Raw genomic sequence first — 15,898 nt, forward strand, 5'->3', positions numbered from 1 at the left:
TTTACCTCAAAATGTGTATTAGAAGAGCACCAAAAATAGTATGTGGATGACCCATCGCATGCCCTTAGGTGATGTCAGACAGGCGTTCACTTTTATTGCCGACCAGCGAGCAAGTTAAACAACCACCAGCATCCGACTTCAGCAAGCTGTTTTGTTTGGTCATCTTCCAGGCCGCGGATCTTGGACGGATGAGTCGGAATCCACCGTATTTATAAAACACTTGTAACGCACTTCATTTATATCCACCGACACCCAACGCCAGTTGCGCTTTATGTCTGAGCAGTACTAATGGCAATAAGCAGCCCGCAAAAGAAAGGTGTCAGCTCCGCCCTCCGGGTGAATACCGTACTATTCACTGAAGAAGCTCATTTGGAACTCCGTCACACTTCACTACAGCGTTAGCACCGCCCCCAAAGCTTTGCCATCAGCACATCATAAAACGAGTCCATTGACGATGTAGGCTAGTCCAAAAAGCAATACAGCTCACTTAAAAATAAACATTGAACATTTACAGTTCCTTATCAGTAAACGGCTGCTAGCCGTCAGTTGCAAAGGCTGCGCACCTGAAGTGCAAGTGGAGCATAGTGAACATAACTGTTAATTTTATGTCTACTAAAGCCCCGTTCAACTGACAGTCCCAGACCAGCCGATAGAAAAGTCTTAACCTAGTGGACTGTTCAGACAAAACCCAACCGACCGCCCAGCAGTTCTTATCTTAACTAACAAATAAAAAAGCATTCGAAGGTCGAATCCGACGGTTTGACACCTCACCGTCAAACCTAAAAAAAATCTCACTGCTCTCGAAGCCACATCTTAAGAGCCCTAGTAACGGTGTAACAGACACTTGTAAAGCCGTGGAGCCCGTGCACAAGCTTGCGGTTTCAGAAAAAAACGCAAAGACTAAAGAGAAACTTGGAAGCAATGGGCTAGGCAAGACGATACACTTCGCAGTAATTTTGCGAATCAAACACAGATCGATACGAGTAAAGCAATCGGACAGAGCGCATTCGGAAAGGGTTAAATTTAAAAGATACGGTAGGTTTTTCACAACAATCGAATACATATGAACATGATTAGCCACTCGTGCTTTGACATTTCATGCTCTGAAACTGACGTTTCACCTATAGGTACTTATTGCAATAACAATTTAGCATTGTTCAGCAGTAAACATCGCATTGATCTCTCATCTACGAGTATACGGGCTACAGTTGATGATGGTATAATCGCAACGCAAATACGAAGCCACCAAACTGTCCTTCTGAATTTCGATGCGTTGGGTGCCTTTTCAGAGCACTTAATTTTGTGAGATAATTTTGAACACAAGGGCTGCGCAGCTTGGGTAAGATGTGCAGAGAAGCCTGGAGCCGTTGGTACCCGCAAGCTTTGAGATCAGTCTCCACAAGCCGAATAGTCCAAGAGATTAACGGCGCTACATGGATACATCTGGTCAAACCAGTAGAGCCACGGGAGACGAGCGGCGCCTCGGCCCGAGCCGGCTGATCCATCCAGGACCGGCGGCGGCGCGGCGCCCGGCGTCGGCCGGCCGGTGGCGCCGCGCCGGATCAGCAGCGCCCCCGCCGGGCCGGCGCGGAGCAGCGCGCGCGCCGCCGCGGCCCGCCGGCTCCAAGGCCACCGTCTCCACTCGGCCGGTGGCGCGGTGTGTCATGGAGAGTGGGCAGCGGTGCAGGCAGAAACCAAAGGAATTGAAGGCAGACAAGGAGGCTTGGGGGAAAACTAAAATAGATTGGCAACCGTTCTCAATTAAATGTGTTATATCAACCCTTGCATATCTCTTAGAAGAGTTAGAATATCTGACCAATAAAATATGACTCTGGCAGTCGTTTTCCCTACTGAGAAATGAGATTCTGGAAGAGCTGCCGAGCTGAATTGTGTCGTCACGATGTCTGAAATTAATAAAGAGCTTATTCCATTGTTATGTGTCTTGGGTCTGTCCCTAGAAATGAGGGAACATCCACCCAATGCCGACCCAATGTTTACGGGGCGTCCTCGCTTTGGAATTGATAAAATACTTGGAAATTAAATAATGGCGGACCACCGACTCCAACTCTGCCCTGTCAGAAGGCTGTGCGCCGCCATCCGGTCAGTTTTTGGCGCCATGGACCGGCGTCGCGCCGCCGCGGCCGTCCTGTCCTGCTCTCGGCTGAGGACATGGCTAGTCCAGTCGGTCGGCCAGTCCGGCCCGCCGACCGCTCGGCTTGTGGGGCCGGCAGATGCCCTCTTTCAGCTGGCGCCATCTGGGCCGCGACCAAACGGCAGAGAAAACTTGCCCTGCGGTGTTTCGAGCCGTCCCAGGCCAGCCCGCCATGGGCCGAGCCATGACGCCGCGGCTCGGCGCGATCTTCCCGACCGGCGCTCTGCACACGTCAGCAGCCCAGCGCCCCCGACCACCAGCCTAAGCGGAGTGCGCCAGCGCGAATAATAAATCGCACGCCGGCCATTGCGACTGCCGACTGCGATGCGTATTTATCGATCAGCCAGACAATATGTTAGGATTATTACAGTAAGAGCTCAGGGTTACTGGTATTAGAAGCCCATCAACGCGGGGCTGGCTGATATAAAGCTCGTACCGGGTAGTACAGCGCCGGGTGAAATGGCCAGTGCGGGTACCAGTGACACCCGAGGGGTTCACTAAGAAGAGCTGGCAGCCATGAACGGCCAGCAACTTCCATCGTACTAATCGCCTTTACGATGCATCGCCGTATGGCCACATGATGACACGTCTATAAAATGGGTAAACGCCTGTGTGTAGAGTGTATGTCGACCGGGGCCCAAGAAGTCCAGAGAACATGGCTTCAAGATTTAAGAGTTTCTTGTTTCCGATTATCTCACCATCGTGTGTACGCTCTATATCTATATAACTTAACTGTACTAGCAGGTAAAAGCCTTCCGGCCAGCCGAAGGTTAAGAATCAGACCGTCGCTATTTCATGAGAAGAGCAAATGACTTGAGTCAACTCCTCTTTCCTGCAGGTATTTTGTAACTGCGTTCGCTGCTTAGATATCTAAGTCATGGTTATCACAAGATCTACCAACCAAAATATGTCCGTGGAAAACAGATTCATTCCAACGCTCGATTGTGCCATGACCTCCTTAGTCCCTCATTAAATACGCCTCTGAAAATCCACTAATCGTAAACTATTCTTACGCCAATCGCCGAACACCGTAAATAACTAGTGCTGAATAATTAATTTCTGCACCATAGTTTGATTATTAATTAAGGCACATAAGCTTCAGTGAGCAAAGAGAAGCGCCAGGTCATTCCGAAAAGTCGTCAGATGAGAGTCATCAATTTTGCACTATGAAGGCACGGACAACACTAGACACGGGAAGGTCACGGACACGAAACATGGGAGGAATACCGACAACGGACGCCAGAAGGACACACTAAGACAGACAGAGAGGGACACGGACACCGGACACGGACACCGGACACCGGGTACGGACACCGGACACAGATAGACACGGGAGGGACGAGGAGGGACACGGACGCCGGACACGAGGGGACACGGACGCCGGACACGGGAGGGACACGGACGCAGGGTCACCGGAAGGACACGTGAGGGACACGGGAGGCCACGGGAGTGAGACAGGCGCCGTCGGCGGCCGCTGCACGGTTGGCGAGCGGCACAATCAGCCGGCGCTGGGCGGCCGGCCAAGGCTGCAGCTGCAGCGGCCAGCCGCGGCCGACGCCGACGTCACGCCGCGCTGCGACGCCGGGCCGGTTCCGAGAACACTCTGCACAGCCCCGCTGCCATCAGCGCCCCGCAAACTTTTGATTCGCTAGTTTTGCACGTGCTACACCCGACAACATCCCACCCAAATGGCTCGTACATGACATTAGAACACTCGTGTGACGCCCGGCGCCCGCGCCGCGTCAAAGGCCACCAGACTGGCTGGATCCATGTCCCCCTCACAGCGACAGTAACCAGACCAGCTGGATCGAAGTAAAAAATAGCGAGTCTGGTGCGGCTACCATGCGACAAGTCCGAGGCCGGTATAGGCCTCGAGGTCGAGCGTAAACAATGGCACGCTTCGAACGACTAAACCTAAACACTTGCAGTGGCGCGGGCGGCCCGCGCCGCGAGCGACGCCCGCTCGCTCGTTCTCCAGCTCAGTTCAGATCGGTTCGCGGCGGCCGGTCCGGTCCGGTCGGCGCCGGCCTCTCAGCCCGGCCAGCGGCGGAGGCCGGCACACGGACACGGCCCGCCGGCCAGCTCACGGCTTACTTCTTGGACTTGGGCTCGTGCCGTTTCCTGTGCAGTGCCAGGTGGTCGGAACGGCCGAAGGCGCGGTGGCACGTCTTGCACACGAACGGCTTGGCGCCGGTGTGCTTGCGAATGTGCCTGGTCAGCTCGTCGGAGCGGGCGAAGCTCCAGTTGCAGCTCTCCCACGAGCACAGATACGGCTTCTCTCCTGAAACAGACACAGATATAGCACTGGTTAATCCTGAAACAAGCGAAGGAAATGAGTGAGCACACTTTTTATAGTGTTGCAAAGTCGGCGTTTAGATCATAAATGCCTCCATTTTATGCTGCATGACTTCCAGAGTTGGACTTTCTTTAGATCTATGTTCTTCAAAGGAATATCCTTAAAATTGAGGGCTAGGATTTATGAACATTTTTGATCTATTTTATGTGACCAGCAGCATTTGATGCACCGAAATCGTGGCTCACGAGCAGGGTATCCGATATACCTATTGATACTCTATTTCAGGTTTGGGAAATGAGGTCACCCGGAAACGTTGGTCCAATCCCCTGAAGGCTTGCATCAAAACTGCCTAAAACGTTCATTATTCGTAAATGATGTAAGCGTTCTTTTACTTTTTTTTTAATAAAGAGCCATAAATGAAATATAAAGGGGCGTAGCGCCTTCCTATTTTCTAAACCGAGTTTTATTGTTTTTCGGGTATGTCATTGGGCATATATATTCATCTTCGATATGGGATTGTTCTTCAAAATGCAAGAATTGATTACCTACATGTAATAGTCCGTATAACATTAAGTATTTACTTTAAATAAACTGAAACAGTCCTGCTCACATGTCACAATCATTTGGTGCATTTTTTTTTCTCGAAATTAAATTTCGGAGAGCCACAGTTGACAGTATAACGGCAGACACCATGAAAAATATGAATTTCGGAACGATATTTTTTATTATTAATTGCATGCCGAGTACCTACCTAATGGGATTTATAATGTTGTTCAGCTATAAAACCTGACCAGCAAGTCCAACTGCCGGTCTTATAAATGCGATCGGCAAGAATCCGAAACAGGAGTGCGGCGTTCGTGCTACTGCTGGCGCGTGCCGCCCTGTGCCCTGTGCCTCTGTGCCGTGCCGAGTCGTACAGACAAACTGCACTGCTGATACCCGGCACAGGCCGTGTAGCACGTGCCGACCGGTCAGATAGAGCTGCACACGCCAGCAGCAACTACCGTCCACTGCTCGGCTCCGACACAGCCTCTTGGTGTCGGGGACATCCGCCCCATCAATTGCCGGGCGGAGGAGGGTGGCCTGCACAGCTGCCCGCTCAATTGTCAGACAGGTCCTCTGCAACATCCCTCATGAGGATGTGCTGGTATAATTCACTAACCGGTCTCATTGAACTTCTTTTGGCTTTCTCTTTGAGAATTCAGTACCGGTCGTGCATAAACAAATGCCGTTGTCACGGTGTTGTCGATGCGAATGGAGGTAATCGCCCAAAATAAGCATACACCTTAGTGATATACAGTATCGTAACATCCATTCCAATGCATTACTTTTTCTGTGCAGCTGGACGCGCAATTTCCCTCTGCCACTCTGAACATATACGGGATTCGATGCTGGTACAGTGTGACTTGTGAGCCAGCATTCTTCCCAAAAAGAGGCTGCCAAATCGCGGCTGTCTCAGCCACGATCCGTCGTACAACAACCGGTTTCCCGAGACGATTGCGTCAGCACCGCCATGCGCCCGAGCCGTGCCGGGCCAGTGCACTGCCACGATATTCGGAGCATAGCTGCACGACTGCCGGCCGGCATCTGAGCTGGCCGAGCCGTGCACTTGCACTGACAGAGTGACAAGGCCTTCGCACACAAGAAACTACGAAATCATCGTATCGTACGAGTCATCAAGCAATCAATATAGCGGTTCGGTGAATGGCGATATTTTCATTATCAATATTTGCAAAGTGCGTTGCTCGAAAAAGATGATAATCCAAGTGCATGACATTGCAAATATTTTTCAACTGCTTCTTCAACAAAGACACGTCATGGAAATCGTTCAACTGATGTTTAAATATTGTTTCAGCAAATTCTCGGCAGACAGACGTATACCCACGCGGAGGAAGTGGCGGGTGTCAGTTTTTGACGGGCAGTTCCTGACCCTGTGCCGTTGCAAGACACTGTTGCATCGGCTGCACGGCTCGGACGCGCGGTGGTACTCCGAGGTCAGCGCGGCAGCGGCGTGACGTCAGCATGGCCGTGACGTCAGCGTGCAGACCGGTCCTGAGGCGGCCATCGCGGCCTGCAAGTGGCCGGAGCGGCGCGGCGCGGCGCGGCCCACCCGGCCGGCCCCCGCCATGGATACAACATGGACACGGACAGGTAATCCTGGACTCAGCCGAACTGGCCAGCGCGCCTTCCTCGTGAGCAATGTGTGTACTTAGAGCCGACACGGCGAGATGGCCACGGTGCCTGGGCGGCTGACAGGGCCAGAATGGAGTGACTGCCTGACTGATCGTCTGACTGCATCAAACGACCTAATTACCAAGACAATAAATTATCACCATCGGTAATTGGGACTGTGCTGTGCAAAAGAAAGGACATGAAAGAATTAAAGAAATACACGTACAAAAATAAGTACGGCCTTTCTAGCCGAAGCCATTGACATATTTAGCCCACACTAAAATGAAATTTTAAATTAACCATAAAAGAGAAAATCGGTCGATAATAGATCTGAATGGGTAAAATATTCCGAAAAAATCGCGCTATTGAGATGAACCAGTATAGTGGACTCCCATCATCATGGAACCAGTATACCCATCATGGAAGAGCAACATGTGCCTCTAACTCTAGGGTACCCATCATGGAAGAGCAGACATTCCTTGATTTGTGAAGATATTTACCGTGACAATTAACCGACAAAAAGTATACCGCGAGCGTTTATCTCAACGCTATCCTTATTTATGTTTTCTAATGGTGCAACAATCTACTATTTTATTGATATTCTAGATTTATTATTGCATTTTTATCTATAGAATTTACGTTTATTCAAACATGCCGATAAATACATTTCATTTTAGCACTTTCGGGCGCGAACTGTCACCCCAGCTCCCAAAAATAACCACCTGACGTCATTCGGTACGGTCGTCACCAGTGACATCATCTACAGATTCCATCCCATCCACAGCTGGAGCACATGTACATATCTCACAGGACGACTGAACGAAACGAGTGATACATGTCACACAGCGCGCCACACGGCACAGGACCACATGTCTCTGTGGTCGATCACTTACCTGTATGCGTCCGCTGGTGAGCCTTCAAGTGGGAGCTCTTGGTGTAGACCTTGGTGCATCCTGTCGGCCAAAGACAAGGACAATTAATACAACTATCTAATGTTAGCCTTGGATAATACGGTCAAAAATGTCAAGATGTAGAAAATGAGCTGCAAACAAATTGGCTCGCTCTATGCTTAATTTCCTCTGTTAAATGTGACTTGTGAACATGTGCCTCTAACTCTTGAATTAAATGTTCTTTAATCTTTTTAGTAGTATGATTTATTAAGTCATAAAGGGGAAAATTACTTCGCAATGGCCTCAGCGATGTGGTCGCACAAAGGGAGTGCTTGTTCTAAAGACAATGTCGTTGAGTGGATGCTAATTTACCTACTGGTATAATTCGTTTGTGTGTATGTGTGTGTGCGTCATACTTTCCCTGTGATATCCGGTAGTGAGCGTATAAAACATTTCTAGGAAATTTCCTGAAATATCGCTTTATTGCATATTCAACAGAGGAAAGTTTCAATATCGCATTTGCCTCGTCATGTGTGCACTTATTCAACTAAAAGTGCACACCAATAGTTATATTGGTGTGCAGTAAACTATTTTTGTACTTATATTTTTATAGTTATATTTTAGTTGGGAGAGGGAAGAGCATTGTGGGAGGGGGAGAGAGAGGGGGAGAGCAGAAGAGAGGACACTGTTTGAAACCTCGCGTCGCTGGAAGAAGCATAACAAAGATCGGATTGTTTATACTGTGCATGCCACTACGCAGCCTATAAAGCAAATTGCGCAATGTTTTCACGGCCACCCTCCATAACCTCTAAGTAACCTTCCTCGAGATCTGCAGTTGTTACGAGCGACACTGTCTGTCTGTATGTCTGTCTGTTAGTTAGATAGCTGATTCAAAGGTTACCTCTTGCACCCCAATCCATACAAGTAACACATCGGCTCGCGCACGCACACAAGCACATGTATACAATGCACTTCAGCGCAGCAAATGTTCCAAAGATAAAGCACACTGGCAAGATATGCTTCCTACCTCAGCCACTTCTGAACCGAAGACCTGCAGCGCACGTGTGTTATCTAAAGAAGGTCTTGGAATCACGAAATTTGTCATGCATCAAAGATTATTCATATTTGTATTTTCTTCCGTTCCTAGATCGGTTTCGTATCCGAAATTTTATCGAGCATTGGTTTACATGACAGTTTGTTTCAAACCCCGCTCGCTCACCATCAATTTGACCCGAGCCTATCGCACGCACTACATAGTAAAGAAAATCTCGAAGGGATAATTGCTCCGTTGTCGCATGCCACAGCATTGAACACCTTGCTGAGTGCTGACCAAATCTTCCATAACGAGTCGAATATTCATGTTCCTTCGCAGACCACTTCCACTGTTATTGCAGGTTTACTTCTGAGGCATAATAATTGACTTGCCCGCTTACGTACCCTTTGACCTTCTTTAAACCTGTGCAAGGAGCATTGACAGGTTTATGGTTGATGAAGTCTATCAAAAGTATTAGATAAATACAAATACAACTTCACGCTGAAAAACACATAAGCACTCCGGGACTGAGCACGGCTCAGCGACAACGTGACAGCATAAGTAAAAAATGGACCGCGACTCATGTCCGTCCGTTTGACCTTAGCACAGACTTAGCCGGTGGTGAGAGATAAATCGCCGGCTTTCGTGAGCGCGCATGAGATAGGGACCGGTCCGGCAGCCGATGACGTCACGACTGGACCGGCTGGGGTGATAGTGGACTGCCCGAGTGGCATGCCTCCGAGCCGGGCGGCCGCTGGGGCCGAGAGGAGGCCCGCTCTGCAGAGTCGCAGACCCGATCGGCCCCGCTCTCACAGACCCGCGGTACCGGCACCGAACTTCTCGGTGGCACATTACACGCGGGGCAGAATTCAAGTGCAAAATTATCGACACCGATAGTCACGAGTGGAGCAAAAACCTGCACATAATTGCCAATTTAACCTTTAACGTAAGCATCAACGAGCAGTAACGACTTTCAAAGAGCACTGCAGCAAAGCCAATGCATGCATAACAGTTAACAATCAGCGGCTAATCCGATTGCGGTTAAAAAGTCTGATCCAAGAGGCCTTGAGACAGCCGGAAACGTTCTCGCTCCAACCTTCCGAATCAACTTTTACTCTGGCTGGTGAATACCTGCGCTCTGAGGTGCAAAGTGCACACGTTGCAGCTCAGGAAGGCCTCTTTCGGGTTGAGGACATTCCGGCATACGATGTCTCTCGCAAAAATAACCGGAACTTTGCCTCGCATGTATTTACCATACACAACACATGCAAGTTCAGGAATCAATTTAAGGAAAATCTTTGATACGAGAGGGTATCGCGAATTGCGCAGTTCGTAAAATGTTGAAGGTCCCAGACGCCATTACCACCGTTGCCTGTCGTCCAAACTGTCCGATCACGACGGACTGGGGTAAACCTAGCTGAATAAATAATCTCAACAATATACCCAGCAGAATCAGAAGCACCGTGGCACCCTGGCGCACCCCATTGGAAAGGATGGGGCCGATCGAGGACCGATCGAGAAATCGGAACCTGAACCGATCGAGGAGTGGAGCTGGCAGTTGGCACCAATCGACACAGTTATCAAAACACAGACGGTGTTCTCTTTTGGGTCGGCTACGCTCCCGGGTCACATACCGCGGGGCGATGTACTGTGTTTGTTTGCTCAGCTTTTTTATGCCGGCGATGGGTACGTGACACAAGTGCACCATCGGTGGGCCAAATGGCGGCCACCGTGGGCCGTGGGGAACCGCGTCACACGAGCTACGGGACAGGCTCGTTCGCGAAAAACATCTCGGATTCGAGTAAGTGACGTATGAGCTAGCGGGTCTAATTCGTTATACTGTGTGTGTACACTGTGGGTCTCCTGGCCAAACGTGACGAGCGTCACACGTGTGACGCCAAACGTCACATGCATGCACTTTGTTCTTGCATGTGTTTTATCACACGGTGGGATGCAGTTCTAGTGTACCGACTAAAAACTGACCTTTTGGTTGCCTTTGTTCAGCGCGATTGCTAGTAAGAGCGGAGGGTCATCACTTCAAAATCGGTTTTTAAATAAATACAAGATGTCCATGTCTTACGCTAATGAATGAATAACTAAGTGCTCTCATCACGATCTACGTGTTCAACAAACATCGCCGTTACCAACAAAGTCCATGAAATTTAATTGGTTTGAGGTAACTGTGTTACTCCCAGCTGTCTGGATTAAAGAAAAAAAAAACGTTAAAAATAGGCACAATTTTCATCACATCAAAATCATTTTGACAAATCAACACAAAAAATAATATCGCTTAATCGATGCGAAATGATGATCTGGGATAATGCCATTAACTGAGATAATGTATGCTTTATAGAAGGGGTTATATTGAGCTCAGGTAAATTAAGTGAGAGGGGTCCACATGAACGCAACATGTGTGTCAAATGTCGGAGTGTTACTTATTTCTCTTCTTTTGGATAAATCTAAGCCAGTTGTAATATTGTGAAGAGAATAGGAAGAATTATACGTACCGACAAAATGGCACCGATGGACGCGGCGTTTCTCGAGCTCGGGATTGTTGCGGCGGTTGTAGCGGCGCCGCTCGGCGGAGGGCGACTCGGCGCGCTGGCGCAGCTCGCCCAGCAGCTGGCGCCGGTCGCACATGAGCTGCTGCGCCATCCAGGCCGGCGGCGGGCCGCGGCAGTAGGGCGGCGGCGGCGGCGAGCCCGACTCGGACATGGGCGGCGTCGGCGGCAGGCAGTAGCGGCCCGAGAACCACTGCGCGGCCGCCGGCGCCGGCACCGTCTGCAGCGGCGCCGGGCCCGGCGGCAGCGCCGTCAGGGCGGCGTCAGCGGCCGGCGGCAGCTGCGCAGAGCAGCCCTCCTCCGGCTTGGAGGCCAGCTCGTCCTCCTCCATGCCGCGCAGAGCCGACAGGATCGCCATGTAGGACGAGCGGCGGCGCACGGCCGCCGTGAAAAACTCGTCGATCTGCGAGGCCGACTCGCGCCGGGGCTGATCGGACACGGCCGACTCGACGGGTAGAGAGCTGACCAGCGAGTCGAGCTCGCCCGGCTCCGGCACCTCCAGCGGCGCCGACCAGCCCGGCTTGGTCAGGTACCCGTCCATGTCGTCCTCCATCTGCCCAAACACCAGAGCAACGGTCAGCAAAGCGACCATGGAGATCGCTGCGGTCAAACATCGCTGATCGCTGAAACGTGATTGTTTAGCGACCGCTCTCTTTTCAATAATTGACCATCGTCAATCAATAAAAATGTTCATAGTGACCAGCAACGCCTGCAATACCTATATATTCAGTTTAAAAAGCTGTCCTGAAAAATAGCGCCATTCCGAGCCCAAAAGCTCAACACAATGAGATGCTCGCTCAGAAAAGGACTACAGAACCAACATTTCCTATGAAAACGGTAGACTGAGTCCGGGTCCCACGTGCATTGATATCACGTAGGAACCTGGAACATATCTTCCACAGCTAGGTAGCCACTGCAATATTGCGATTGAATAAACGTTCGGTTACTGGTAATAAAGGTATCGGCGCTATATGCGTACGCCAATTACACATGCCTTCAGTTTGGTTTCGTTTATTTCACTCAATACGTACAATAAACAGTTTTCAATGGATAGTGGATTGGCGCACACCTTTGTATCAAATAACAGGGTTCAATATGTATGTAGACGTAGAGTAGATATGCATGATGTGCAGTGTGTGCTCGTATTTATGCATGAACTAATCATTTCCGCGTACACGTGGTTACACTGTTCAATGTTTGCTTCAAGTTCAACATCACCTATACGTAACATGCGATCAAGCTAATCGCCGCTATAATCGCCGGTATTCTGTGCTGCTTGCGGATGTACTTGACTTGAGCTCCTATCTAAGCCGAGGGCCCATATCACGGGAACTTTGCGCGACAGAGCACTATAGTGAGTGGCTCAATGCCCTATATAGCTGCTGAAAAGAGACACTGTGATTGTAGTATTTACAAACTTGATCACCGGATGACTTTAATGTGGGCAATCTATAGTCACTTATAACCCTCGCCAATCTGGGGAATGGTGCATGAACAAGAGTCCTGGGGACTTCACGGATCATGTCATCACACAAATTTTCTCATAGAGCATGATTAGACCTTCAGCAGGTGCATTCCGATCAGAGGTCACCATAAGGTCAGGTCACAAGCGCCACAAGCATCATCCATAAGTAACGTAGTGGGTGTTTAAGCTGGGCGCCACTCTGGGCGCTGGCGGATCCAGCAATTTCAAAGTTGAAACCTTAAATGAACGAGAGGGTTATAATTTTGAGTAGTGGTGTAGAACAGTAGCGGCAGAACACCTTCAATTAAGGGGGGGGGGGCACTGCCGACTTTTGGTCCCATTCTTTGCATGCAACGTCCATAGGGCTAATGTTAAAATGGCACGGTGCCCCGGTGCTCCCCCCGTTCCGCCGCCTATGGTGTAGAAGAGTATGTATTGCCAATCTCACATATTTTTACGTTGACCTAAAATTGACCTAAGGTCGACACTAAGCAAAATTGACGTCTCCCAAACAAAATATGGAAACCCAACATATGCGTTAAGAACCAGAGTTCAGAAGTCCACAGTTCATCTAACGTCTTCAATTAGGCACCATGCTACATGTGTCTTGTGAGCAATGAGCATGACTCTCAACATGCTCGTATTTTCTGCGAAGCTATAAGGACAAAACGACGAGAGGGGTCATTGGTTTAAATTTTTCCTCCGATTGATCAACGATTGTGTTTTATTCTTTTGTTTGTTTTTGCCCTACAAGCAAATTAACTTTAACTGAACTGAACGCACAGGCTGTAGCAAATCGATTGCAGTCCGGATTTAGGTAAACGCAATTTAAACGTTCCATTACAAGTGAAAAGGTTATATCTATTTGGAATGCACACAACTATGTCGTCATTGACGCTTGTCGCTTAGGTACACTATGCCATCAGAATTATATGAGCGGAAGCTCAAAGCTACTCGTGAATGCCTTTTAGTAAAGCTGGGGTGATCCTCAAATGCCAAAAAGCTAGGTACCTGCGCTCTTTTAACTAAAGCAAACTCCATAGATTACCAATTACCATTAGGTACCAATTACCAATAAAGTTACGAACCATGCACTTTTACGATAAACGTTAAAAAAAAAACGCCCAATACACAACAATAAATCAATAACAACAAGTGTAAGCACACACAAACAATCGGAAGCACAAACAATAATTTTGGGTCATTTGAGGGCCTTGGTCATGATGCGATGTTTTACAAATCATGACTTTGTAAAGTTATTGGCAAGAAAACACATGGAGATTCGGGATGCCGTAACAGCTGAGCCGAGGTAACCACTTCGAATACGGCAAAAGCCGAAATGCTTCCAGCTTCAAGCCAATACGACAAAAGTCATTGACCTAGTGTGACCTTAGACATGTGAGCGCTGCAGTGCACAAGTTTTTTCAGATGCCTAAAAGTCAGATTCGGAACAGGCAGCATCAGAAATTTTAGAACGGCACAGATCACCAATGCGCTTTATATGGGCATTCCGAGGTCAACGGGTCCAGCGTGACCTCGAAATGGCAACCACGGGTGCCAGTTCTCATCCGGCATAGGTACCTACATGAATGGCATGGCGGACATAAATTAAACAAAGCAAGGCCAACAAACACAAGATACACATTCTCACTGCTCAGGGCATGCACATACACAACCGACGATGTGCGAAATCAGCCGTACGTCAAATCGTGAAATAACCTCATAGCACTCATACGTGGACAAAAGTTGCGACAAAACTGAGGACATATTACATTCGATGCACATATCTGAGCTCTCTGTGCGAGAACCGTTTTTGTGCTATCCACGAAAAAAATGCAATTGTGTCAATGAGTTCAGTTCATAGATATGTACCTTGCTTCTTCCGAGTCTTAGCGCAATCGCTTCGCTGCGAGCTGGAAGGCCTTTGAGCAAGCATTCGCCCCAATATTATTACCCGGAAACATCGTCGAGCCTACATTTCCCCGAGATCGGAATGCCTGGGAACGCCTCTGCACGTAGACACCCCATCGCCGCCTCGTCCTGGCCTGGGAACGTCCAAGCAACTCAAGCTGCGCCTCTCTCGAGGGACTTATCTATTGATGTTTATCTACTGATGTCTGTAGACATTCCATTCTAGGGATATGCCAGCGCCACCAGGAGTTACCCGAAATCGCTCCCCGTTCGCGGGTGCTCACCTGAGGACAAGTGTGATCCTGCTGGTACATGGGCATGTTGTCCAGCAGGCTGTGGTCCAGGGGCGGCGACAGACTCGGTACCAGCCGGTCCGGATCGCACGGCGGGCAGTATTGCAACATGGTGCAGGTCAACAGACACACTACGCGTCGCACAGCGACGATGCCGCGCGCGGGAGGCGACCAGCGCACTCCGCCGCAGCTCAAACACTACTGGTGTGAGCCCGTCTCAGGCCCCAGAATCGGGACGCGCATGCGCGTCGTGCACGGCGGTGAGAGGCCCGCTGGGGCACGGCCGGGGGCCGGCTGTGGCGCCGTGCTCGGCCGGCCGTGCTCGGCGCCCCGTCTCCGCTCAGGCGCGAGAAGTGGCCATCAGTGGCGATGGCGATGGATAGGTACTGGACGGACGGGCACGCACCATGGTTCAGGGTCAGCCCGGAAGCGGGTCCCGAACCTGACCTCGCACCCGGTGACCCCGCTCGCCGTTGGCAGGCTCGGAAGTGGAGTCGAGATGGAGTGAGTTGGATTTAGAGCTGGCGATGTTGATGATTACATACTTCAACGGTTAGGCATCGAAGCCAGGGCCATTGAAGTTAAATCGGGAGAGTAAAATATGTGTAAATGCAAATTACGACATTAGGCCGTCGGGAATTCACGGGCCTCTGGAATTCTTCGCTCGACTGATTCCGCCGCCAGAGATTTGCGTGCTGCGAAGCTGTGATGTTGAGAAGAATTGTCATTAGCCAGAGTAATTCAGAGAAGACGGAGGCTCAAGGTTGAGCGCAGAGGGCGCGAAGCCGGAAATGTTCACTCAGTCGTGGAAAACGTGCAAAAGTCATGCATGCCTAAAGAACCTGCATATGTGTGTGGTAAGGTCATGGAGTCGGAACACCCGGGCATTCGTTTGAAATGAACTAATGGCAATTGGCAATAGCTATGCCAGTGGCAATTACAGAGAATGCTGATTACCTACTCAAGCTTATTTCAATTTTATTACGAAACGCATATATCTGGTTTTGCCTTGTAAGTGTACGATTAACATTAAGTGTGCACTGGCTAAGATGGCAAACGCTTTCACCGTGACGTGTACCCTTTACCTATTGCACATTTGTGTAAGCACTTGCGCATGAATTAATA

General features: G+C 49.7%; 1 protein-coding gene across 1 annotated transcript; it reads right to left on the reverse strand.

The window, feature by feature from the left end:
* LOC122364472 (Krueppel-like factor 5) lies at positions 1-15,123 on the reverse strand. The gene is made up of 4 exons (XM_043334862.1): positions 14,765-15,123; positions 11,051-11,657; positions 7,514-7,573; positions 1-4,433 (listed from the first exon to the last, which is right to left on the reverse strand). The coding sequence occupies exons 1-4, from the start codon at positions 14,882-14,884 to the stop codon at positions 4,243-4,245; spliced, it is 978 nt and encodes a 325-aa protein (XP_043190797.1). The 5' UTR covers positions 14,885-15,123; the 3' UTR covers positions 1-4,242.
* Positions 15,124-15,898: the final 775 nt, after the last annotated feature.

This window comes from Amphibalanus amphitrite, unplaced genomic scaffold (assembly GCF_019059575.1).
Source record: "Amphibalanus amphitrite isolate SeventyFive unplaced genomic scaffold, NRLGWU_Aamphi_draft 000027F_arrow, whole genome shotgun sequence".
Lineage (NCBI taxonomy): Eukaryota > Metazoa > Arthropoda > Thecostraca > Balanomorpha > Balanidae > Amphibalanus > Amphibalanus amphitrite.